Consider the following 24,576-nt stretch of genomic DNA (forward strand, 5'->3'; position numbering starts at 1 on the left):
GTGTTTGAAGGCTGGACTCCACAGACACTTGACAGCTTACTTGAGGTGAGTGTCTAGACAGACATGTCAGGGAGACCAAGAAAGCAGTTTCTAGGTTTAGTGTAAATCAGAATGGAAACTTGGAAAATCCCAGATAAGTCACGTAAGCACAAAATAGTAAGGTAAAGGTTGATGTCATCTATTTGGGTTCATGAAGTGTTTTGAGGAATTCCTTGATATATAATCTTCTTGAATCTGTGATGAGTAGCGTTCACTGGGTTTTCAAAGGATTAATTTCTTTTAGAAAAAGTAAGGCTCGTTAATTTAGTCTGATCACAAAAGATTGCTCAAGTTTACATAATCAGAAAGTAGCAGAGACACATATTGAAACCCAGTGGTCAAGTTTCTTGTTCATTTCACCATACTGAGGTTCAGCTTGCATCTAGCCATCACCAATCCCTCGTGGACTCTTGGCCATTTTGTTTTGCTCCGAACTCTCCTTCTATCAGTTGCTTGTGCTACACACTGTAGTGTAGTTGAGGATCATATCAGTGTCTTGCAGTGGAAGTGCCTTAGGAGTGAGGTTCCGGGGAGTTCTGAGATCATAGGATGTTCTAAACCTCTGCTTCACCTAGAATAATTCCAGGGCGGATATGGGCAGTCCACATGAGTTGCTATTTAAAGAAGTTGTTTAGCTGCTCTCCCTGCTCACACACCCCATCCCAATTTGAACAATAGTAGATCTATCTTATACGCTGACTGCATATATGAGTATGCTAACTTATTATAGACTAGGGCTAGGACTTAACACTGTTTCAGACCTACACTTCTCCCAGGTAGTTGGTACAGTTTTGAGCACAGTATAGTCACTAAGAAAGAACTCTATAATTGTATTTTTCCCATTTGGGGAAGATGGTGATCAGCATTATCTCTCAGAAATTTACCTTAATAAACAAGTAAGGATAATATATCTCTTGGGTGTTCTTTGCAACCTCATGCATAAATGAGAGCATGAACGTAGTATTGCTTGCCTGATTTAGAGAAGAATATAGAGTACTCTTATGACTCAGCACAGAAAAAAATGAAATTCAGAAGTTCTTGCACTTAAAAAATGTTTATGTCAATAATGACTAAATTTGAAAATGCCAGCATTTCATGCCAGTTGCTTCATATTTCCATATCAGATCAATTATATAAACTAATAAAGGTCTGAATATTTAAATTAATTGTGCTATCAACTTGCTAATATTCTTTTTTTTTCTATTCTCTGCCTGGTTCATTGTCTTTACCTACAGGTGTACTTTATTGTCGGCTTCCAAAGATTACTAACTTTTATCTGTATCACTAAAATTGAACTACCTTGGCTATACTGCTACTCTTGCTACTGCTTCCATTATTGCCTTCTCCAGAAACCTGAGGCTTTCAGAAGCCAAAGAATAACAACAAATAGGCGTCATATTAGAAGCCTTTCCACTATGAAACTTAAGCTAAATGTGCTCACCATTATATTGCTGCCTGTCCACTTGTTAATAACAATATACAGTGCCCTTATATTTATTCCATGGTATTTTCTTACCAATGCCAAGAAGAAAAACGCTATGGCAAAGAGAATAAAAGCTAAGCCCACTTCAGACAAACCTGGAAGTCCATACCGCTCTGTCACGCACTTCGACTCACTAGCTGTCATAGACATCCCTGGAGCAGATACTCTGGATAAATTATTTGACCATGCCGTAGCCAAGTTTGGAAAGAAGGACAGCCTTGGGACCAGGGAAATCCTTAGTGAAGAAAACGAAATGCAGCCCAATGGAAAGGTTTTTAAGAAGGTAAAGCATTTGTGTCTTTTTTATTTGTTTTATTGACGAATACAGGCTTTTTATGATTTTTGTCATAAACCAAGTGCACGTTAAGAATGCTGGCCCTGTATCACAGGCCTTGGTAATGAACTCTCAGAGGCCTCATAGTTTCTGAGTATTAACATAATGGGATTTTTTCAGAGTTCCGTGTTTTGAATAGTATTGTGATTGCTTATTTGAATAAACACTCTGATAGTGGAAAATGTCTCACTTTTAACAGTTAATTCTCGGGAATTATAAATGGATAAACTATCTGGAAGTGAACCGCAGAGTGAATAACTTTGGAAGTGGACTCACTGCACTGGGACTGAAACCCAAGAACACCATTGCCATTTTCTGTGAGACCAGGGCCGAGTGGATGATTGCAGCACAGACCTGCTTCAAGTACAACTTTCCCCGTGAGTGCCTTGTGCCTTTGACGGGGGCAGGAGGAGCGTTGCTTACATGGGATGTCTGTTCTGAGGTGCTTCTGTGTTCAGAGTGGGCTAATAGTATAACTCGTTGGTTAAGCATTTTTATAGCATACTTGAGATCCTGGATTTGTTCCTCAACACTGAAAAAAGAATAATTACACACAACACACAAACACACACACACACTTGAAACAAAGAAGTCTTCCTTAGCTATTTTTCTGTGTGATTGTGTCCGTAAAACATGACTAAGGGCTAAGAAGATGGTTTGGTAGATAAAACATGTGCTGTGCAAGCATGAGGATCTGAGTTCAAATCCTTAGTACTGACATAAAGCTGACTGTGGTAGCAAAGTCTACACTCTCAGCTTTCCTAGGGCAAGATGGGAAGCTCATGGGCCCGCTAGCCTGCGTGAACAGTGGAACAAAAGCAATAAGAGACCCTGTCTCAAAGTGGGAAGTGAAGACCAACACCTGACATTGTCCTTGGATTTCCACACACACACACACACACACACACACACACACACACACACACACAAACATACCATGAGCAAATATGTGCCCATGCACATACACACACTTTGTACACACAGACTAGATAAATTAAAAATAAACTAATTGCTCCTCTTAAGGATATCAACTTCTAAGAGTTAGTTTGGGAACTGAGACCTAACTATATTTAATTCAGAATTTTATTTTTAAATTAGAAATGAGTGATAACTAGAGGCTGTACAACAAAAGCGATTGCTTGCAAATATGTAGTTCATTTTTGCACTTTGAACCTTCTTGTTTGACTTCCTTCATTTTACATACAAAGTCATTTGCCAGCTAGAACTGGCATTAGAGAGAGAAATCGAGTAAAACTGGGTCATGTTTTTGTAAACGGAGCATTCTCCCACAGCAGATTCTGGTTGATAGGCATTTGTTTATGCCATTGTACAAGCAAAAAATTTGTTTCAAGATTTTTAGTTTTAATTTTTGTGTCTATGAGTATATGCCTACATTTTATGTAAATGCACTGTGTGTGTGCTTGGGGCCCGGAGGCCTTTAACTGGAATTACTCATGGGTGTAAGCTGTGGATGTTGGAAACCGAACCTTTGCTGCAAGAGCAGCAAGTCTCTTAGCCACTGAGCCTCTACAACCTCAGGGACTAAGTTTTAAAAATTGAGTTCATAGAAATATCTGTTGTACCCTAAGTATTTGGATCTTTCAGGAAATAGAGTCCTGAAGGTTAAGTGTAAGAATCAACTTGCATTTCAAACAATGATAGATGCTACAAAAATGTACTCATGTGTCCTGATGGCTCACCTTTAGTAAACAGTAGTGAAAGGTACCTGCTACTGACTGTACGGGCTATTTCTAGTTACTAGCTGAAAGCCGAATCTCTGTGTCTATTCTAAGTTTAGCAGATGTTACTCAGTACCAACTGATTTTGCTGTTAGTTTCCTCTATAGTCTGGTGAGTCCTCTGGAACGGATCTACCAGCCTCTCCCAAAGTATGGAGATCACCAATGGGATTAGAAATTGAACCCACTGGGAAAGCTTGATTGTGGGTGACCTTCTGACTTGAGATCTTGAAAATTTTGAAAATTGGCTTATCCATTCTTTTGGGCAATGAGCAATGAAAGGGAAGTCATTGCTGGGCTGACCTCTGACCCGACTTCTCCCAGGACCTGTTGACTTTAAATATCTCAGTTTGATTTCTGGGAATTTGTATGACTAAGTTTGAGGTGTACCTAGAGACCATGAAATCAAATCACTTCATAAAGTACTTTTGTGTCTGTGGTGTTGCTGTCCCTAAGGCTTGACTTAAATAACATATCAGCCTCAACGGTGTCAAGTGTACAATTTTCATGTTTACTTTCTATTATGTAGTCGTGACTTTATATGCCACACTTGGCAAAGAAGCTGTAGTTCATGGACTAAATGAATCTGAGGCTTCCTATCTGATTACTAGTGTTGAACTTCTGGAAAGCAAACTGAAGGTAAGTATGAAATTTAATTATTTTAAATTTTAACCAATAATGTAAAAACATGCTATGTGTATAATATATGTGGTACCATGTGATATTTCAATATATGATCACGTTCTGTAATACTCAAAATAGCTTAAAACATGTTCCCATACACATTTTTCACTTTTTATGATGAAAACATTGAATATACTTTTTAGTTTTTTGAACTATATGGCACATCAGTATAGCCATTTTGCTGTGCAGTTACACCATATCTTCTTGCTTCATATTCAATTGTAACTTAGTATCCATTAATCAACTTCTCTATCCTGCCACTCCCCCTGTACCAACCAGTCTCTAGTAACTATTATTCTACCCTCAACTTCTTTGATAAGGTTTCTTACATTCCACATGGATGAGATTATATGCTCCTTAGCTTTCTGTGTCTGACTTATTTCACTTACACTAATGATCTTTAGCTGCAACCAAGTTGTTGCAAATGGAAGGCTCTCGTTCCTTTTATGTCTGAATAGCTTTCTAGGGTCTATATGTAACTTATCTTCTTTATCCTTTCATCAGTTGGTAGACTATACCCACTCCTTGGCTATTGTCAATAGTAAGGTATTGAACATGAGAGTATAAATGTCATTGACATAGTGGCAGGCTTTCTGATAGTAAGATTGTTGTGGTCATGCAGTAATTTTATTTTTAAGTTTTGGAGGGCCTTCTGTACTGTTTTTTTTTAATAATGACTATATTAGTGTAGATTTTCATCAACAGTGTGATGCAAGGATTCCCCTTTCTCTGCAGACTTACTAGGGCCTTTCGCCTTTTCGATGATAGTCACTCTCTTAGGAGATAGGTGAAATTTCATGTGGCTGCATTTCTCCGATGATTAGCGATGCTGAAGATTTTTTTCTTGTATGTGATGCTTATTTGTCTGCCTTTGTGGGCTGTTGATGTAGCTGTTCTCCATTACTTGGTCTTTGGCATGTTGCTGCCGAGTTTCTGGATATGTACTATGTGTCACGCGCAGGGTTTGCAGTATTTTGTCCTGCCCTGAAGGCTCTTCTCATTCTGATTATTGTTTTCTTTACTATTTAGAAACTTTTCAGTTTCACATAATGCCATTTGTCTGCTTCTGTTTGTTTTTTCTATGCTTCTGCGGTTTATCCAAAAACTAAACAAAAACAGCAACAGTGGAAAAAGACCTTTGCACCTCTGTGTCCTGCAACCTATTGTCCAGCCTGGACCATCTCCCCAAGCCCTGTTGCTCTTCCTGTAGACACAGTTCTTCTTCACCTTCATCTTTTGTATTGAAGTTGATTTTGGTTAACTCACTTCTTTGTTATTTCTTTTCTTCGGCTATATTTTGGTGTTTGATTAGTTGATTTGCAAGGTTTTTGAGACTCGACAATGGTTTGTTGCAGTCTTTCCCCCTTTTTAATGTAGAATTTGAATTACTGTAAACCTCAATTTTGATGCTCTTTTTTTGTAGCCTGTACGTTTTAATATTTTATATCATCATTTTCATTTGTTTTAAGAAAATTTTAAATTTCTTTGTTTTTTTTCCATTGTTTAAGTTTTTTAATGTTTGTATTTGTATAGTTTATAAAACTTATTAATTATTGTACTGTAGTCAGAATAGATACTTGACATACTTTTAACTTTAAAAGTTTACTGGAGCTTGTTTTGTGTCCTATCCAATTGTTTGTCGTGGAGTATGTTCCCTGCATTGTTAAGTGGGGACATGGTGTAGGGACTATGGGAGATGCGAGGAGGATAACCTATAAAAACACATTTTGTTCAAAGTGTCATGCTGTGAAACACCTTATATACCGATTTAAATGTGAAAAATTATTTTAAGAAGAAAATGTTTATTGGGCAGCTGTTGGAAGTTTTATAGGTGCCTATTAGCTCTATTTGTTCTAGATTTTGTTGTTATTGACTTTCTGTATAGATAATTTGTCCATTGCTCAAAGTGGATTTTAGGTTGTCCCTGTATTGGAATCAGTCATTCTCTTTCTGGATAATTCTTCTATGCATTTGGTGCATATATATTTAGAATTGTTTTCCCCTTGCACAATTTTTTTCTTTATTCATGGGGGGGCACATACCACCATGTGCATGCGTAAGTTAGAGAACAATTTGAGGGAGTTGCTTCTTTCCACTCTGTAGGACAGGCTTGGAGGCAAGCACCATCAAGTCATATTTGCCAACCTTGATTCCTTTATCGTCATATAATGAATGGCCTTCCTTGTTTCTTTTTACTGATTTTGATTTAAAGTCTATTTTACCTAATATATTGTATATGCATGTCCTTTGAAATGTGAGTTTCTTATATGCACCATATAGTTAGGTAACCTTTTTATTTTTTGAGACAGGATGTCAAGATAACTTTGACTATCTTGGAACTAGCTCTGTAAACCAGGCTGACCCTGAGTTCACAGAAATCCACCTGCCTCTGCCTCGTGACTGCTCAGATTAAAGGTGTGCACCACCACTGGCCAGCTAGGTAATCTTAATCCATTCAGTTATTCTGTCTTTTAACTTTAATCCATATGCATTCCAGTTAGCTATCAGAAGGTAGGGCTTTCCTACAACCATTTTGTGGGTCATTTTCTAGTTTTGTTAAAGTCTTATCTCTCTGCCTTAGAGTCCTGTGTGTGGTTAAGTGGTTTACTCTAATGACATATTTTGGGCCCTTGCTTTTTATTTTTGTTTGCCTATCATTGGTTTTTGCTTTGTGGTTACCATGGAGCTTACAAAAGTATATTTTGTGACAATCTACATTAAGATGTTAAGAGATAGGTATATGATCAGAACGATAAGAAACAAAAAGAGAAATACGCTATTAAGAAAACTATACATGTACTCCTTTTCTGCTGCATTAAAACTTTGTCTTGTCTAGTTTTTCATTTTTTTATATTGCCTGTCCCTTAGTATCTTAATGTAGTTGCTATTATTTTTGAATGTTTTGGTCTTATCACTTTTCATCCTAAAGAGATCGGCGGCTTATTTAATGTGATTACAATATTAGAGCATTCTGAATTTGTCTATAATTACCACAGTGAAATTTACTTAGTGAACATTTTCTAGTCCTATCAGTTAATATTAATTCTAATAGCTTGCCAAATTGAATAGCTGGCTTTTATTTCCATTAACAGGCGGCATTATTAGATATCAATTGTGTTAAACATATCATTTATGTGGATAATAAGACTATCAATAAAGCAGAGTACCCTGAAGGGTTTGAGATTCACAGCATGCAATCAGTAGAAGAGTTGGGATCCAAGCCAGAAAACTGTAAGTTAATTTCCTCATATATTCGTGTTTGTTATTTTAGCAGATTAATAAAAGAAGTGACATTAGTAAAAATGATGAAGCTGCTTAATCTTAAAAGTTTAAAAGTAACCAAGATTGTGTATGACTGGAATTTTTTTCTCCTGAAGAAGGCAATCTTGACTGAATTTCTTGAAGACAGCAAGCAGATTTTAGGCTAGAGATGGGGCAGATTTATTTTCTTCAAAAACAATGATTGGAATATGCATTTATATCATAGAAAAGAAGCCCGGGGGTCAAATATTTTAATCTTTTTACTGCTCTGGACAGTAAGCATGCCTGTTACTCACTTTAGAAGAGTATGCATCCTTTGAAAAGACAGTCCAGAGAAAGCCAGTGCCTCTTCTGACTTGATGCACAGAAATATAAGAGATCCATGGAGAATTGTCTGTTATTATCAGGTTGGCACTATGAAATTGGTGCATGCTTCACTGGGAAGTTTTGATCAGCAGGGTCTGCTACTGCCAGTTCTGGTGTTTCACCCAAGCATGACACAAAAGCCCAGAAGATACCCTGTCAGTCCTCACAGTTTTGATTGAGAGTCGACATGAATTGCTGGCATCCATATGTCTCCAGGATAGATAGGATTCATATATTTTGGGGACACTAGTTTACCTGAGAGTCATTATCATAATGCGCCATCATAATAGCAGCTAGTATATGTAGAGATATTATATATATTATAGTCTGTGAAACTTTACCTGAGTAGGTAAAGTATTATTATAAGGACACGTTTTGCATGCTTACTCAAAAATAGACAGATAAGAAATGTCATATTGTGTGCCTGGTCTGAGAAGCACATACTGTGCCAGCAAGTACCAACTTGTTGCTGTTCAGTCGATCCTCAGATGGATCCTTGTCCTGGAGCCCACCAATGGCCATGAACATCCTGAAGGAGGAGTCGATATAACCTGTTTAACTATATAACTTTGACTTCGGTCCTTTCAGTGGTATGCCTTGTCATCACCCCCAACCCAGACAGGGCTTCTCTGTGTAGTCCTGGCTGTTCTCGAACTTGCTCTGTAGACGAGGCTGGCCTCAAACTCAGAGATTTGCCTAACCGTGCCTCCGGAGTGCTGGAATTAAAGGCACTCACCACCATGCCGGGCCCTGAACCATTATTTAGAACTAAGGAATCTACACAGGATGCTATCCTCTCAAAGCCTTAGAAACACTTCCCAATTCTGTACATAACTCTGTGAAAAGACTTGATCAGATGGGGCTTAGGTTGAAAATCCTGAAAATAGACCAGACATTGAGTTTGAAATCGTTCAGTCAACCAGCATTTGATAACCATTCTTACTGTTTATTAATCCAGGCTAATTTTTGAAATCTGTGTCATTATGTAAAATGAAAATACCTTGTCAAGTAATTTACCTTTTGAAGTGAAGAAAATGTGCTTTTATGTTTGTGTAGCAAGCATTCCTCCAAATAGACCAACTCCTTCAGACATGGCCATTGTCATGTACACCAGTGGTTCTACTGGCCGACCCAAGGGAGTGATGATGCATCATAGCAATCTGATAGCTGGAATGACAGGCCAGTGTGAAAGAATACCTGGACTAGGGTAAGAGAGTACCACTCAACCTCTTTAGAAATATATACCAAGTTCATTTAAGTTATGAATTTGAAATGTCTTTTCAACGTGGTTAATCTTGTTTCTCTTATTGTAGCCCAAAGGACACATACATTGGTTACTTACCTTTGGCTCATGTGCTGGAATTGACAGCGGAGATATCTTGCTTTACCTACGGCTGTAGAATTGGCTATTCTTCTCCACTTACATTATCTGACCAGGTGACAAACTCTGTCTTTGTTCATGATTTATTTAGTACCAAGGTCCCTGTGGCATCAAACATAGCTTTCCATGAATAATATGGTACTAGCGTTGATTTAGGCCAATATTTTAAAATTATTTTGAGGTAATTACTTTCATCTTTGTACATTAGATTTTACTCTGGAGAACTTATAACGGAAAATAGATTCCCTGAACCATTGGCATACTGTTCTAGACCTTTAATTGGCTCCTGGGAAGAGGTGTAGGTTTTAGGGCCTAGTTTTCTTCTGAATGTATTCTGGACCAGTGCCACAAGCCCCATCTTTAAATAGAAATTGATTAGAATTACATGTACAGCTTCTGCTTTCTTGTTTTATTTAACCCCACATTTCAGGTTCCTCATACCTATGCGACCAATTGTGTTTGACAGCACAGATATCAAATATTTGGCCTTTGTAGAACATTGTGTTGGCTAGCATTGTAGAATCTCCAAGGCCCACCCTCAGCTTTACACTGACTCCGGTTCTCCTTTCTTTACTGTTCATAGCACAAAGCCCAGCAATAGACAGCACTCACTCATAGCTTAGGCACATTTGAAATCACACACAGAAAACCACTTTAAGAAGAGAAAAACAATTATATTCTACCAGTAGAACCTATGTGGTACTTCTTGTAGATTTCATTGCTTCTCAAGAGCTAGTTTTCTTTCCTTTATTAGGCTGGTTAATGCATCATTTATCCAAATTTGTAAATGATTAAATCACGTTGTAGGAGATTCTTATTTTTATCTACTTTTTTCAGTGAATGACTTTATTAATTTTCTGCCTGTGATTAATCTGACATTTGAAATCCCAAGTGTTATTTATGCATGAAAGAAATTGTGCACATTGATGTGTATATATATGCTTGCCGTCACTTAGCCACTGGCATTGTCCTTACTGTGCTACTGACTAGAATATTAGCAAATTATTATTTCTGTGTGATATTAATTGATGTCCATAGTGGTCATTTTGAGTTACATCTTTGCCTACTGAGTAATCAAAGAAAGTTAAAAATGCCTTTAAAGTTTCGGGTGTGGTGGTGCATGCCTTTAATCCAACAGTCCAACACAGGAGGCAGAGGCAGGCAGCTCTCTGAATTCCAAGGCCAACCTGGTCTACAGAGTGAGTTCTAGGACAGCCAAGGCTACACAGGGAAACCCTGTCTCAAAAAAAACCCCAAAAAAGCCTTCAATTCTGTTTTAGTGATAAGTCTGCTTTAATGGGGCTTTGTGAAAATTGGGACATTTTCTTAAATGCAGTCTGTTATGTTTGATGGTACATTATTAATACAAATCTTTAGTTCACCAACATGTCCAATTCTATTTTTATCCTGGATCAGTTTCTCTTCTAGGGAAGGCTGCAATGTGCTAGAAACCAAACCAACAGAGTAAAATAGAAAAATCACGTACACTTTGCACTTGGAATAGATGCTGTAATAAAAGATTACATCCTATGTGTAAATTCTGTCTTTGTTATTAATAGTTGAAGTAGACCTCCCACGTGCATTTTTCCTAACATCTGTTTCCCTAATTGTATTTGCTTTTTCATTAATGTAGTCCAGCAAAATCAAGAAGGGAAGCAAGGGTGATTGTACTGTACTGAAACCCACTCTGATGGCTGCTGTTCCGGTGAGTACAGAAGAGTCAGACAAGTAGAAAAGAGTCACTCATACAAAGTCTTGTTTACACTTCCAATTTTTTTTTAAAAAAAAGTAATCCCTTTAGGTATTTGTGTACACTAGCAGAGTAATTGTACTTTGAACTGTTGGCATAGATGATCCTTAACAACGTAGACATGACAACAAGGTTGGAATGTATACTGTGAGTGTTTGCTGATGCTTGGAAATTCAAGATGAAATGACTCAGAGCTGAGGCGTGGTCCTAATATCTTAAAGTGGAAATGTGCTGTCTAGATCATTTTGTTTATTAATCTTGTAACGAAAAACAATTAAGGCGGTCCTGCGGCATTGTCGAGAACCGTGGCAGCATCTCCAAGGTTCTGGGCCAGGTTGGTGATAGAGCTGAGTCTAAGGGGCAGACAGCACCTCTTGCTCACCATACCACATGCTACGGTATCTGACCTGTCATCTTCCTGTAGTGTGCTTCCTAAAGAAATCTGCTGATTTCCCAAAGCTCCCAGAGGAGTAATGTTCTATTTCAGTTATATAAAATCCTTAAAAGGAGATAATGCTTTTTAAAAAGAACCAGATGTTGCACCTAAAACCATGTAGTGTGATGAGTTGAAAGCTCTAATGCAGTGTTTTACATGTGTATAAATCTGTTATGTTTTAGCACATTTATTTACTCTCGGTGACTCACAGGGAGAGTTTATTACTACTACTTGTATTAGAATCAAACTTTCAGACATAACCTTTTGTCTTCACAAGTTAAGTTATTTTTGTGCATGAAAAGTCTGAGATTTAGATGATGTTTTGTTTGGTCCAAATTTTCTAAGCATTGCAGATGTAATATTAATTTATTGTCCTTACTTTCTTTTTTACAAAAATTATGAGAGTTAGAGTATTTCATAAAAGATTTTGTCCTGTTATTTAGAGGTGCTGTAGCATTTGCCAAACTGAAAGAGGCTTTTGACTTTGTCGATAAATGAGGACATGGATTCCAAAGCACCAGTATTTCCCAGTAATGTATTCAAAGCTGGAATCTGTTAATGGATTAGACCATTGTTTAGCTCAGAGCCTTCATGATCACATGATATCTGGAAGTCACAGGCACATCTAGACTAATCTAGGCCTCACTTAATCCCAGTGAGGGATTTGGATTGTTTGGATTAGGACAACTGAAGACCCTCTTAAAAGATTTATTTTTCCTGCTCACTTCCTGTTGGGCTATGAGTTCATCAGTTCAAGACTTGTTGGTTCTTATTGGTTCTTATTGAGTCTTATTGGTTGGTTCTTATTGATTCATATCAGGTTTTTTCCCATGACTACTGTCCTTGTTCATACTGATAGTGATATTTCTTTATCTTCTTCAAGCCTAAGGACAGTAAATAGTCTTTGGTACAGAGTATAGGTATTTCATCAGACCTGCTTGCTTTCTTTAAATCCTCCTGTTGGATTTAAGGATAGGTGAGCTTTTTAAAAGAATCTTTTATTCAGATTTCTTCTTGTAGATTGTTTTCTGACTTCATTACCTTCCTAGATGAGAGCACAATGTAAGCTTTAGCATTGTGGATATTTACGAAGAGGATATAGAACTTGATACTACTTTTAAGTACAAATAACTAGATGGAACATGAGTATATTGTTAGCCATAATATACTTAGATAAGAAGTGATTTGATGAACTAACTATAAATTCTGCCACCTTTTAACTATTGCATATCTCATTCACAAGACCTTCATGCATATGACTAGTAGGCAGTGTAAGAGATTCTCAAATGCTGATGTCCTTCCCATGTATTTACTTTTGTGTCTATATTTTTGAATCCCTAGAGCTTATAAAGGGGTTGGTCCTAGTATGTTAAAGAAGAAAACACTGGGATTTCTCAGTCACAGACCTACAGGAATACTCCAGTGATATAGTAGTGATTCCATTTGTGGAATGGAGAAGACAGCTTTATGAATACCACGCTTGACTTTGTTGTCAGCTTTTTAAAAGAATGATTCTGCTGGCCTCAATTTGTAAAATGGCTGTGATTTAATAATGAAAGAAACATCCATAAATGTATTTGTTATAGCACAACTTACTTTATACTGATGATAGATGCCTTTAGTATTTAGAACCAGGTATTTATGAACAGTTGTGCTTTATTGTAGTAATTTTTGCTAAGCATTTTTAAAAATCATCACTTAGTGATTGAGGTATTTGTTTTTGCCTTATACATATTTGCCTGAGCCAGTGTATTCCAAACCTTGTCCTACCTCTAATTTGACAAGTATCTATCAGCAAGAAGCTTATAATTTTAATCTTTGTTTCAAGGAAAATAGCATAGAAATGCCTAAATTACAAGTACATAAGTTTTTAGGGGCTGGAGAGAAGGCTCAGAGGTTAAGAGTACTGGCTGTTCTTCCAGAGGTCCTCAGTTCAATTTCCAATAACCACATGGTGGCTGACTACCATTTGTAATGAGATCTGGTGCTCTCTTCTGGCCTGCAGACATACATTGAAGCAGAACACTGTATACATAATAAATGAACAAATAAATTAAAAAATATATTTTTAGGAAATGGTTAAGACCCCTGCTATGTTTTAAGAGAGTCACAAGGTCATAGTAATAAAGAGAAAAATATCACGATTTGATTCAACACAGGTATTTTTCTGCTATATGAAAATACATAAATTTATTTGACATGGTTTTTTAATTATTAGAGCTGAATGAATTCTTTCCATATTAAGATTTTTTGCCCCCAATTTTATTAAATTTCTTTGAGAATAATACAGTATATTTTGATCATACTTTGCTCCACTTCCCCAATTTCTTCCAGATCTACTTCTGTATTATCTCCTTACCCACCCAACCTCGAGTTTTATGATTCATTTTATTGTTGATGATGTTGTTTTGCTTTAAACTATTGAGTCCAGTAGTTGTGCCCAGTTACTCTTGGCAATGGTACCTCTGTGGTTGAGTTACCCAGGGTTACACCATTGATGAAAGCTGACTCTCCCTTTTCTAGCAGCCAATGCTTCTTAAACTGCTAGTAGGATTTTCTGCCTTGCCTCCATGGTGGGATTTTGTTTGGCTTGATCTTGGTTCAATCACTGTGGGTTGTTAGATGAAACTGCCCAGACGTGTCTGGATTTCTTGAAGTTACTGCCACTTCTGTCTTCTATGGTCTCTCTATCTTCTCTTTTGCGAAGATCACTGAGCTTGCTCGCATTCTCCCCTCCCCCAAGCATCCACAGTCCGTTTTCTTCAAGCTGACCAGTTGAGGATCTGTTAATCACTTTAGGATTTTGTTTTGTTTTTTAAAGATTTTAGATCAACTTAATATCTTGAAACAAGGTAAATCTTACACTTGCACTGAGTCTTTTTAAAATTAAATTTTTGTTTTTATTTTAGATTGTGTTTGTTTATAGGGTGCGGAATGCTAATATATATTATCTTTAGTTTCTTAGATGTAGTGAACAAGTCAGTAAAATTCGTTCTGTAGTGAAGGAAATAGGTATGTCCATTATCCTAGATAAACCTCTGCCTAAGAGGTATCAATGTATCATCAAACCAAGACTGTCTTTAGTGGTGTTGTAATTCTTTTAAGATTGTTGAATGTTTTGTTTATCTTGCAGGAAATCATGGATAGAATTTATAAGAATGTTATGAGCAAGGTTCAAGAGATGAATTATATTCAGAAAACTCTATTCAAAATAGGATATGATTACAAATTAGAACAAATCAAAAAAGGATACGATGCACCTCTTTGTAATCTGTAAGTACATTTCAAAGACCCTGTAGTTTGAACCTGTATCGTGTTCTGTTTAGTACGGTGTAGTTTGGTATTCAATTTTTAATAGTTTCCAGTCTGGCTTCAAACTTCTTGACCTTAGTGAAGCCTCCTACCTGAGCTTTCCAAAAACCTGGCACCATGAGCATGTATCAATGTGCCTATAAAGTTTTGTGTTTTGAAATCTGAAAGTTGACCAAGTAAATGGCAAATTTATTTAGTTTAATTACCATCATGATTTAAACCTCAATTTAGTCTATATTCTTAATCCTACTGTTTATACAAGAACGAAAAGACTGTGGACTCTGAATTTGATACTTTGACTAATTTTAATAATGAAAAGTAATTATAAATGGGTCTGTTAAAGAAAACTGGGCTGGGTAGTGGCGGTGCACACCTCCCAGCACTCGGGAGGCAGAGGCAGGCAGATCTCTCTCAGTTTGATATCAGCCTGGTCTACAAGAGCTAGTTCCAGGACAAGCTCCAAAGCTACAGAGAAACCCTGTCTTGATCAAATAAACAAACAACCCCCCCCCAAAAAACCTGAAATATAGTTTTCAATAAAAACATTGAAGTTTAAAAGTTTATGTGTATGATACATCCTCGTATGTACTAACTCACAAAAGTTATTTCCTGGATTATTCTACATATTATTTTCTCTTTATTGTGTTCATGAAATTATAGTAAGTTGATGAACATAGCAGTTAAAGTGCAGCAATGGAGTTTTTCTTGAGAAGGCTCAGAAGATAGTTGACTGAATGTTCCATAGAAAGCTTAAACCTTTTCCCTTGACATCATTTTCTTTTGTTAGCCTGTGTCAGAGTATGACGCCAATATTGCACATGTGGATTTGAGCGATGGGGTGCTTTTCTGGCCTATGGAGAAGGTGTTATTTGCTGTTGTTGCCTCCCATTACCATGTTATTTGGAAATGTCTGTGTTTAGCCCATTTGGAGAACTTTATCACAGTTTCTCGGTTAGCTGGGTACCAAGAATAATGTGTGATGGTGTGACTATCACTTCTTTCCCTTCTTTTCAAGGTTGCTCTTCAAAAAGGTGAAGGCCCTGCTGGGAGGGAATGTCCGTATGATGCTGTCTGGTGGGGCCCCGCTGTCTCCACAGACACATCGGTTCATGAACGTCTGCTTCTGCTGCCCCATTGGTCAGGGATATGGACTAACAGAGTCATGCGGTGCTGGCACAGTTACTGAAGGTAAGCATTGGTCATGTGCCAGCATCACTGAGACAGCCCAGCTCACTGTAGAATTCTTTTTTTTCCTTTTTGAGAGAAACCGTTACGATTCCTTTTAAGTAATGCAGGGCTTGTTATAAGCGTACCTAGCATTAGTTTCATAAACTGCTTAAAGTCTCATGTGTCTACCCTTGATTTTTAAGCCTCATAATTCTGTCATGTTGGTTTAATTTTCTTTCTGTAAACACTTTTTAAAAATAGTAATTTTGATTCTTTCAAATTTTCATACATTAATGCAACAGATTTTTGTCATATCCATACACCACTACATCCCTTCAACTTCCCCTTGGGCTCTCCACTCTGTCTCCCCTGCTTTTATAATTGAGAGCCACAAGTCCACTGGTTTGCAGGCAACCTATTAAATAGCCAATAGCTCCCTTGCCAAGGGTGGAGGCTCGGGGACCCTATGGAATTATTACTGGCTTAGTCCTGTGCAGGTCTTGTATAGAAAGTATTGATGCTGTGAGTTGATATTTACAACAACCATGTCATGTTCAGAAATGATCATTTCACACACACACACACACACACACACACACACACACACACACACTGGCTCTTCCCTGCTTTCTACTCCCTCTTCTGGCTATATCATTTCACATTGGTCTTTCTGGTATCCAGAGTCTTATAGTGCTTGCTATAGAAGTCTCCAGATGAACGCACAGGCAGTGAGCAACGCAATGCAAGTACTCCCAATGCAGATTAGAGTGTGTGGTCCTTGGAGAGGGAACATCCTGATAGATTTTAATGTGTATGTGACTGTATCTGAGTTAGATGTATCCATGGGGCTGTGGTGAGCATAAGTCATTATGGAATGGATTTCTTTTTTTTTAATTTTTGGGATTGTAATTTAATTAAACATTACATTTTTTCTTCTCTTTACCTCCTCCAAAACCCCTTTATCTCCCTCCGCAATCTCCTTGTTTTTCTTCTCCCTATGATTGCCTAGAAAAGCCCTCAAAATGGGAATGTGAGGTGTCAAAAGTCACAATCTAAATGACATTGTGAATCCAAAGTTTTTTGAGAATTCTTGGGTTTTGCACATTGTGGGAAAATGTCCTGGCTTTTGATGCAATGGGAACAGCCTATGCTATTAAATATCAGGGACATTTAACCACAAAGGACATTCTCACTATCATGAGACAGCATCCAAGACACAGTGCAGTTTTCTTGGTTCTCTTGTGTTTCTTGGTTTTCTCATATCTAACTCCTTTTTGAGACTACTCTGTCCGGTTATTGATTTCATGACGGTCTGTGGGATATGATAACTGGTAATTTTCCAACCTGGAACTATTTGGTAAAGGCTGGAGCCTGGATTTGTCATAGGCTCTTTTTAGGACTGACGTCATTCTAGCTTCTCAGGTCATTTCAGTCATCACTTGTACATGCAGACAAGGACTTACGTGTTCTCCATACTGTTTCACGTACATTTCTCCCTGGGTACTTTGCTGATGGTCAGGTCTCTGAGGGATGGGTCTCATCATCTTTTGTATGTTAGTTCACAATGCTTAATATAAGTACTGGATTCATAAAAAGCCATCTGTGAAGATGTAATTATTGCTGAGATTAGTCACAGATTGCCAGGGAAGGGCTAATTAATACCATGATGGTGATGATGATAATGATGATGTTTGAGAACAAATAAAAGGTTTCCTGACCATTCTGTCTGTGACAAGTATTAGTGAATACATTGAATCTCCCCAGTATGCACTTATATGAAGTCGGTGTTTATATAGGTGAAGAAATGGAAACTAAGGAATTCATAACGATAGAGCAAGAATTCTCATCGCATTCTGTCTTAGCAGAATCCAGTGTAGATAATGGTGGACCTAGTCCTTCACTTGTAGCAGAACTTTTTTTAAAAAGGTAATTATCAAAAGTACAGCCCAGAAAAGCAAGAGTGCACTGAAGAAATGGGAATCCAAACCCTGAAAAATGAAGAGTTGGCACTCCCCCATGACTTCTTCTGTCATCTGTTTAGACTCTGTTTCTGGTGGCTTTGTGTTGCACTTCAGAACGATTGCATACTGATTTTGTCGCCTTTGCTCCCACAGTTACTGACTATACTACTGGAAGAGTTGGAGCTCCTCTTATTTGCTGTGAAATTAAGCTGAAAGACTGGCAGGAAGGTAGGAGTGTCCCACAAGCTCGAGTGGCTCCAGGTGTGCTAGAAATGTCTGGATGCACTCTAGATGTCTGCAGCCTCAGGACTGCCTGCTCCCTGGGTTTTTTCTCTGCTCGGTGGGGGACATGTCTAGATTTTATCCACTGTGTTGTTGTTGTTGTTTTTTTAATTTAGGAAATACTTGATGGCAAGGTGAGGGAAAGAGTCTAATTGGAGTTTTCCCTGGCAAGATCCTGACCTTAGCAGATTTCTGTAGTCAAGACTCAACTATGTAGCTATTTGCAGTAAATATTTACACAAATACTTACAGAGGCAGGGCATTTAGAGGAAGCCGGAACCATATGTATACTATTGATAATTCTTTTTACAAAGAGCTAGAGACAGAAGTAAGCCAATTTTTCTATGATGGACATGATAAACTATAATAAATATACATTAATTACAGCAAATTGGTTTATTACATAAATAATTAGACAGCCTTGCTATGCCAAAAAGAATTGCTGATAGCTATCAGTCTTTTTAATTTTTTTTATTATTATGTATACAATATTCTGTCTGTGTGTATTCTGCAGGCCAGAAAAGTGCACCAGACCTCATTACAGATGATTGTGAGCCACCATGTGGTTGCCGGGAATTGAACTCAGGACCTTTGGAAGAGCAGGCAACGCTCTTAACCACTGAGCCATCTCTCCAGCCCTCCTATCAAACAGTCTTGCCCCTATTTAAACCCATAAAATTTCCCTCCATTTCCCATGGCCCCCATTTCTCCCTTGCTTAATGATATTGCCTTCCTCAGGCACTTCCTGTCTCTTATCTTTCACTGAAACTTCTCTGAGCATAAAATCTGAGGAGTGTTGATAGCAACACATTGATGATTTACTTACAACAGCTTTAAGTACTGCTCTTGTTTAGGATGGTTTCATCTTATGAGTCGTGTGAACTCTAAGCTTTAATTATTTCCTCTGTGTGTCGTGGAAGGTTTGGGTACGAGGTTTTTCAGTGGTGATATTGTAGTGTTCTCCTGTGCCTTCAAATTGTTCACCTGTTATACTCCTGTAACTGACTAAATGTAAGCTAAGAGTCTCCCATAAGCACAATATATAATTAAGAATAGCAAAGCTTTAAGAATTAATGAAGGGTTTTTGAGATGGATGACTCAGTGGCTAAGTGCACTTATTTCCAAGCCTGAAGTTGATCCTCGGGACCCACATAGTGGCAGGAAAGAACCAACTATCGCAAGGTTTTCTCCGACATATGTGCAATGTGGCAAATGGATATATGTGCAAGAGCACGCATGCATGCGTGCGCACGCACACACACACACAGTTGTAATGAAGAATTTATAAAGGCAGATAAATTTTGCTTTAGGATAAGTGATTTCAATTTAATTTTTTTTAATTTAAAAAAATTATTTCTAGGTGGTTATACAGTTCATGATAAGCCAAACCCCAGAGGCGAAATTGTGATCGGTGGGCAGAATATCTCCATGGGATATTTTAAAAATGAAGAGAAAACTGCAGAAGATTATTCTGTGGATGAAAATGGACAGAGGTGGTTTTGCACTGGTGATATTGGAGAATTCCATCCTGATGGTTGCTTACAGATTATAGGTCAGTGTATTCTCTTCTCTATAATATCTTTCATTTTGTGACTTCGGTGAGCCTGAAAGACAATATAGGTCCGTTCATCCACGGGGTCGATGAATTGATTGGTTACAACTTTCTGCAAGTTACATATGCCCTCCTGCGTGACCTCTCTCTTTACAGGGCAGCTGCTGGTGTTAGATGAGTTCATAAATGTAAACTGTTCAGAGAAGTAGCTGAATCTTTCAAGTAGTAGTAATAGTGGTAGCAGTCTTTGAGGTGGGGAAACTGGACAGGAAAAGAAATAACTAACTCAGTAGTTTACACCAGGGGGCCAGAGTTGAGGTGATGGATGTCCTTTTTTGATCACTTTCTGGGAAAACAAAAATAATTGAAGATTTGTTTGCTTAACTCTGCGAGACTCTGTGGAACCATTTTCTGTCACACACACACACACACACACACACACACACAATTTTAGGCCTTGCCTCCTCGTTATTGCTCAGTGATCACCAAGCGTCCATGTTTTCCTGTTTCTATTGACTCTAGCTGTCCATAAGAGTTTGAAAATGATAGTTTCAATCTTCAGAACCAGTCTATTTTGAAAATGAGTGTTGCTTTGGCATTTTCTTTACTGGGCTTACAGAAGTAGACATTTTTCTTCAAAATACAACTCCAAAAGTAACTCCAAGCAAATGCTATGTTCACTTTAAACAGGCAAAGGCCCTGTCTAGTTGTGAGTGCCACTCTGCAGGGCCTATCCTGTCTTCTAGTCTTATGTGCAGTTGGTCATAGTTGGTAGTGACTCGCGTGCTCTGCTGCTGGACTCACACACAGTATCCGAGCAGAATGTAATTAGAGATTTCCTGGGAAGCTTTGTCTTCACCTCTAACACTGACTCATTTAAAATCTGCTGAGCTTTTTTTTTTTCTTGATATTATGTTCATAGTTCTTTTTATCCTCGTCTATTGGGGAGTAAACCTAGGTTCTTATGTATTCTAGAGGAGTACTGTATTATGGATCTACATCCTAAGCTCTCCTTTGTTCCCTGCCAGCACCAACTGTTTTTTAGACATGGTTATATTATGTTATGCAACCTCGTGTTGACTGCGGTTTCTGTCCTGCCTGGTTCCCGCAGTCGTTTAGTCCCAAAGAATCACACAGAGGTCTACATTGATTGGCCGATTAGCTCAGGCTTCTTATTTACTAATTCTTACATCTATTAGCCCATTATTCTTGTCTGAGTCAGTCACATGGCTTGGTACCTTTTTCATCGAGGCAGTCGCATCTTGCTTCCTCTGCGACTGGGTCATGACTACAGAACGAGCTTTTCTCTTCCCAGAATTTTGTTCTCATCACCCTGCCTCTACTTCCTGCCTGGCTACTGGCCAATCAGTGTTTTATTAAAATACAATTGACAGGGTACAAACCGTTGTCCCACAGCAACCTGGCCTTGAACTCACAGCCTCCTGCTTCAGACTCCTAAGAGTAGGAGTTGTGCGCATGTGTCAGCATGCCTCTCTTCAATTTGTGTGTGCGTATGGATTTTGTACTTGTTCATAGGTGGCACATAAATGTGTGGGTAAACCAGGGGGGCAGAAGTTGAGACTTTGAATGTCTTTTTTTGATCACTTTCTGGCTTATTTTGCGACATTGTCTCCCTGAACCTGAAACTCATCAATTTGTCTGGGCTCCCTGGCCAATGAGTTTCAGGAATCTACATGTCTATGCCTTTTTCCCAGGACTGGGCTTATAGTTACATGCCACTGCCCAGCTTTTATGCGGGTGCTGGATATCTGACTAAGGTCACTGTGTTTTCATGGCAGGCACTTTATAAACTGACCATCTCTGTAGCTCGTGTGTGTGTGCTACAGAATTTTTATTATGTTGATGCCATGCATACAACCTTACAATTGTGCATTATAGACAAAAGTAAACAATTGTGATCCAAATATATAAATATTGTTAACACAGATATGCATATAAACCATGCATGCGCACAAGATTTTCATAGTGTTGCTGTAGGCTTAAAATGGAAAAGGAAGCCAGATTTAGTAGAAGCCAGATTTAGATTTAGTAGAATGTCAGAAAGGTTCTTTTGTAGAGAAGTCCCTGTCAGTCTTTTTTAGAAAAGCAATTTGTTTTACACACGAATATAGTGCATGTTGATCACAACCATCCTCCCTCATCCTCCTACTCCCCTGCCTCCCTGCTATTGCTCTTGGTAGGCAACACATCATTCACACAAAGGATTTTCGGCAGGATGACAATGATTCAAGTTTAGGCATCCGATGACAGTACTTTCTTGTGGCACTGTCACTTTACAAAGAAAATGTCAAATGGGGAAGATGGGAATTAGCATTTGTTGAAGTGCTGATATACAAGAAACTATGACTTGCTTCTGGGAAGTCGGCAGCGTGATCCCTGCCATAAACAAGGTGGAAAGAGGTTAACTGAACTGCCAACCATCGCGGCCTGTACCAGACGAAGTTCCCATTTGAATCTAATGCTCCAAGTTCTGTTTCTTCCCTTACTGTCACTGTAATCAGTTAGGAGAAGATCATTTTTATTAACTTTTTCACGCAGTGTGTTTTGATCATGTTTCTACTTCTTCCAAGTCCTTCTGGATCTTACCCACCCCCCTACCCACCCCACTATGTGCTCTCACACACTTGCACACTCTTTCAAATAAACGGGTGGGGGGGGGGATACCATGGAGTCTGCTCTTTTTGTGTGGGCTAACTACTCTTAGGGATGGGACCTGCCATACTACGTGGTTGGTATACCTCGTGACACTCCACTGGAGAACTGATTTGAGAAAGACTCTTGCTATATACCTCAGACTGGACTTGAACCCACTATGTAAACCACGCCTGTGCAGAACTTACGATGCTCTCGCCTTACACACCTGCTGGATCTTTATAATAATACCTGAGGCACTTTTTTAGTGATATGCATGGGAAAATATATATGGCAAGATTTTAGAGCAAATACCTTTGTAAATAAAGACTATGGCAATAAAATTGAAATAGAATTGTGCGTTCCTTAATGAAACATTGTGAATCTGTATTTTTTATTGAAAATAAATTCTTCTTTCATACAATACATCTGGCCACAGTTTTCCCTCCCTTCACTCTTCCCAACTGCTCCCCACTCCCCCCGGCCCCGGATTCACTTCCCTTCCATCTTTCTTCAGGAAAGAGCAAGCCTCCAAGAGACAATGATCGATATCCAATTTAACCTGCGGTTCCATATTTTTTATGATTGCAGATCGTAAGAAAGATCTGGTGAAGTTACAAGCAGGAGAATATGTGTCTCTTGGAAAAGTAGAAGCAGCCCTGAAGAATTGCCCACTGATTGACAACATCTGTGCTTTTGCCAAAAGGTATCTCTTTGTTTGTTGTTTGCCTGCTTGCTTGAGTTCTTTGTGTAGCCATGGCTATCCTAGAACTAGCTGTGTAGACCAGGCTGACCTCTACCTCTCAAGTCCTAGGATTAAAGGTGTGAGCCACCACTGCTTGACTGGTGACTCTTTTATTTTTAAAGTATTATATGTATTTGTCTGTTTGTTTGTTGGGGGGCGGGGGGCATCTGGGACAACTTGTAGGAGTTCTCTCCATCACCATGGAGAACAAACTTAGGTATCAGGCTTGATCACTATTTTGCCAGCCAAAGAGTAGTTGTGTTTTGTGCTTCAATACTTACAGTATTAGGAACATTATAAATAAATTCGCTTGTGTTTAAGCATGCAGATACCATCAAACTCTGCTTAGAATTTTGATTGGGGTTAGGAAAATTAACATGAACGTTCTTGGATTTATTTAACAGCACAAAGATCATTTCAGTAACATTTATTATAGTTCTTTATTAGACATCTGCCGTGTCTTGCTAAGTGTCTAACTTATGCCACAAGTTCTTTCATGTTGGATTCATAACAGCTGAGACTTAGCATGAATAATTTCTCTAAGAGTTTACTCATCCCATGGTAATACATAGTTAATACATGGTGGGGTGAGTTTTTAGTTCACAGTTTTCTAAGTTAAAAGCCTGCAACATTGAGCCACTTGCTTTTTTATTAGTATCATATAATATGTATATTTAGAATTACCTTACTGTACTGTTACATTGAATAACTCGCAAGTAATTTTGCTCATTTTGATTTATGTTTTATTATCTAATTTTTTCAGTGACCAGTCCTATGTGATCAGTTTCGTGGTTCCTAACCAGAAAAAGTTGACCCTTTTGGCACAACAGAAGGGGGTAGAAGGATCTTGGGTTGATATTTGCAATAACCCTGCCATGGAAGCTGAAATACTGAAAGAAATTCGAGAAGCTGCAAATACCAGTGAGTGAGGAATTGCTAAGCTGTTGAAGTCCATAACAGTCACCTAATCAATATTTTGTACATTGCACTAAAAAATTCATGCATGTATATAATGCATTTTGGTCATATCTGCTCCTTACTACTGCCATTAGGCCCCCTTAAAACACTTCTCCCCAACTCTCTAAAACCTGAAATATCATCTGCATATAAAATCAATTTACCAGTTAAAGAACATCTAATATTTTGTTCCTTGAGAATTTTTATCATGCATATAATGAACTTTAATCATACCTATACACCTTCAACTTCCCTCCAATCCTCCCTAACAATGGGTCTCCTTTCCAACTTTATGTCTCTCACCCCGCCATCATTTTTCTAGACAAGGTTTCTCTGTATAGCTCTGTCTGTCCTGGAACTAGCTCTGTATGTAGACCAGGCTGATCTTGAACTCACACACACAGATCTGCCTGCCTCTGCCTCCCAAGTGCTCTCTTCTTTCCTTTTGAATAGCCTACAAGTGAGTGCGGGGGCCA

General features: G+C 38.3%; 1 protein-coding gene across 6 annotated transcripts in view; it reads left to right on the forward strand.

Annotated features, from left to right (window-relative positions):
- The window catches only part of Acsl4 (acyl-CoA synthetase long chain family member 4), a 65,176-nt gene that overhangs the window by 36,589 nt on the left and 4,011 nt on the right, over positions 1–24,576 (forward strand). For 2 of the 6 annotated variants that reach the window (XM_048428521.3, XM_048428520.3), the window contains exons 3-15: positions 1,275–1,805; positions 2,056–2,233; positions 4,124–4,233; positions 7,371–7,509; positions 8,962–9,112; positions 9,219–9,342; positions 10,920–10,991; positions 14,606–14,745; positions 15,800–15,972; positions 18,066–18,140; positions 19,555–19,746; positions 22,990–23,104; positions 23,907–24,064. In XM_048428521.3, the coding sequence (XP_048284478.1) occupies positions 1,455–1,805; positions 2,056–2,233; positions 4,124–4,233; positions 7,371–7,509; positions 8,962–9,112; positions 9,219–9,342; positions 10,920–10,991; positions 14,606–14,745; positions 15,800–15,972; positions 18,066–18,140; positions 19,555–19,746; positions 22,990–23,104; positions 23,907–24,064 (1,978 nt within the window). In that variant the 5' untranslated portion in view covers positions 1,275–1,454. The remainder of the gene's footprint in view (positions 1–1,274; positions 1,806–2,055; positions 2,234–4,123; positions 4,234–7,370; positions 7,510–8,961; positions 9,113–9,218; positions 9,343–10,919; positions 10,992–14,605; positions 14,746–15,799; positions 15,973–18,065; positions 18,141–19,554; positions 19,747–22,989; positions 23,105–23,906; positions 24,065–24,576) is intronic. The other 4 variants (XM_048428524.3, XM_048428522.3, XM_048428525.3 and 1 more) reach the window with 2 other exon arrangements.

This window comes from Myodes glareolus, chromosome X (genome assembly GCF_982192425.1).
Source record: "Myodes glareolus chromosome X, mMyoGla1.1, whole genome shotgun sequence".
Lineage (NCBI taxonomy): Eukaryota > Metazoa > Chordata > Mammalia > Rodentia > Cricetidae > Myodes > Myodes glareolus.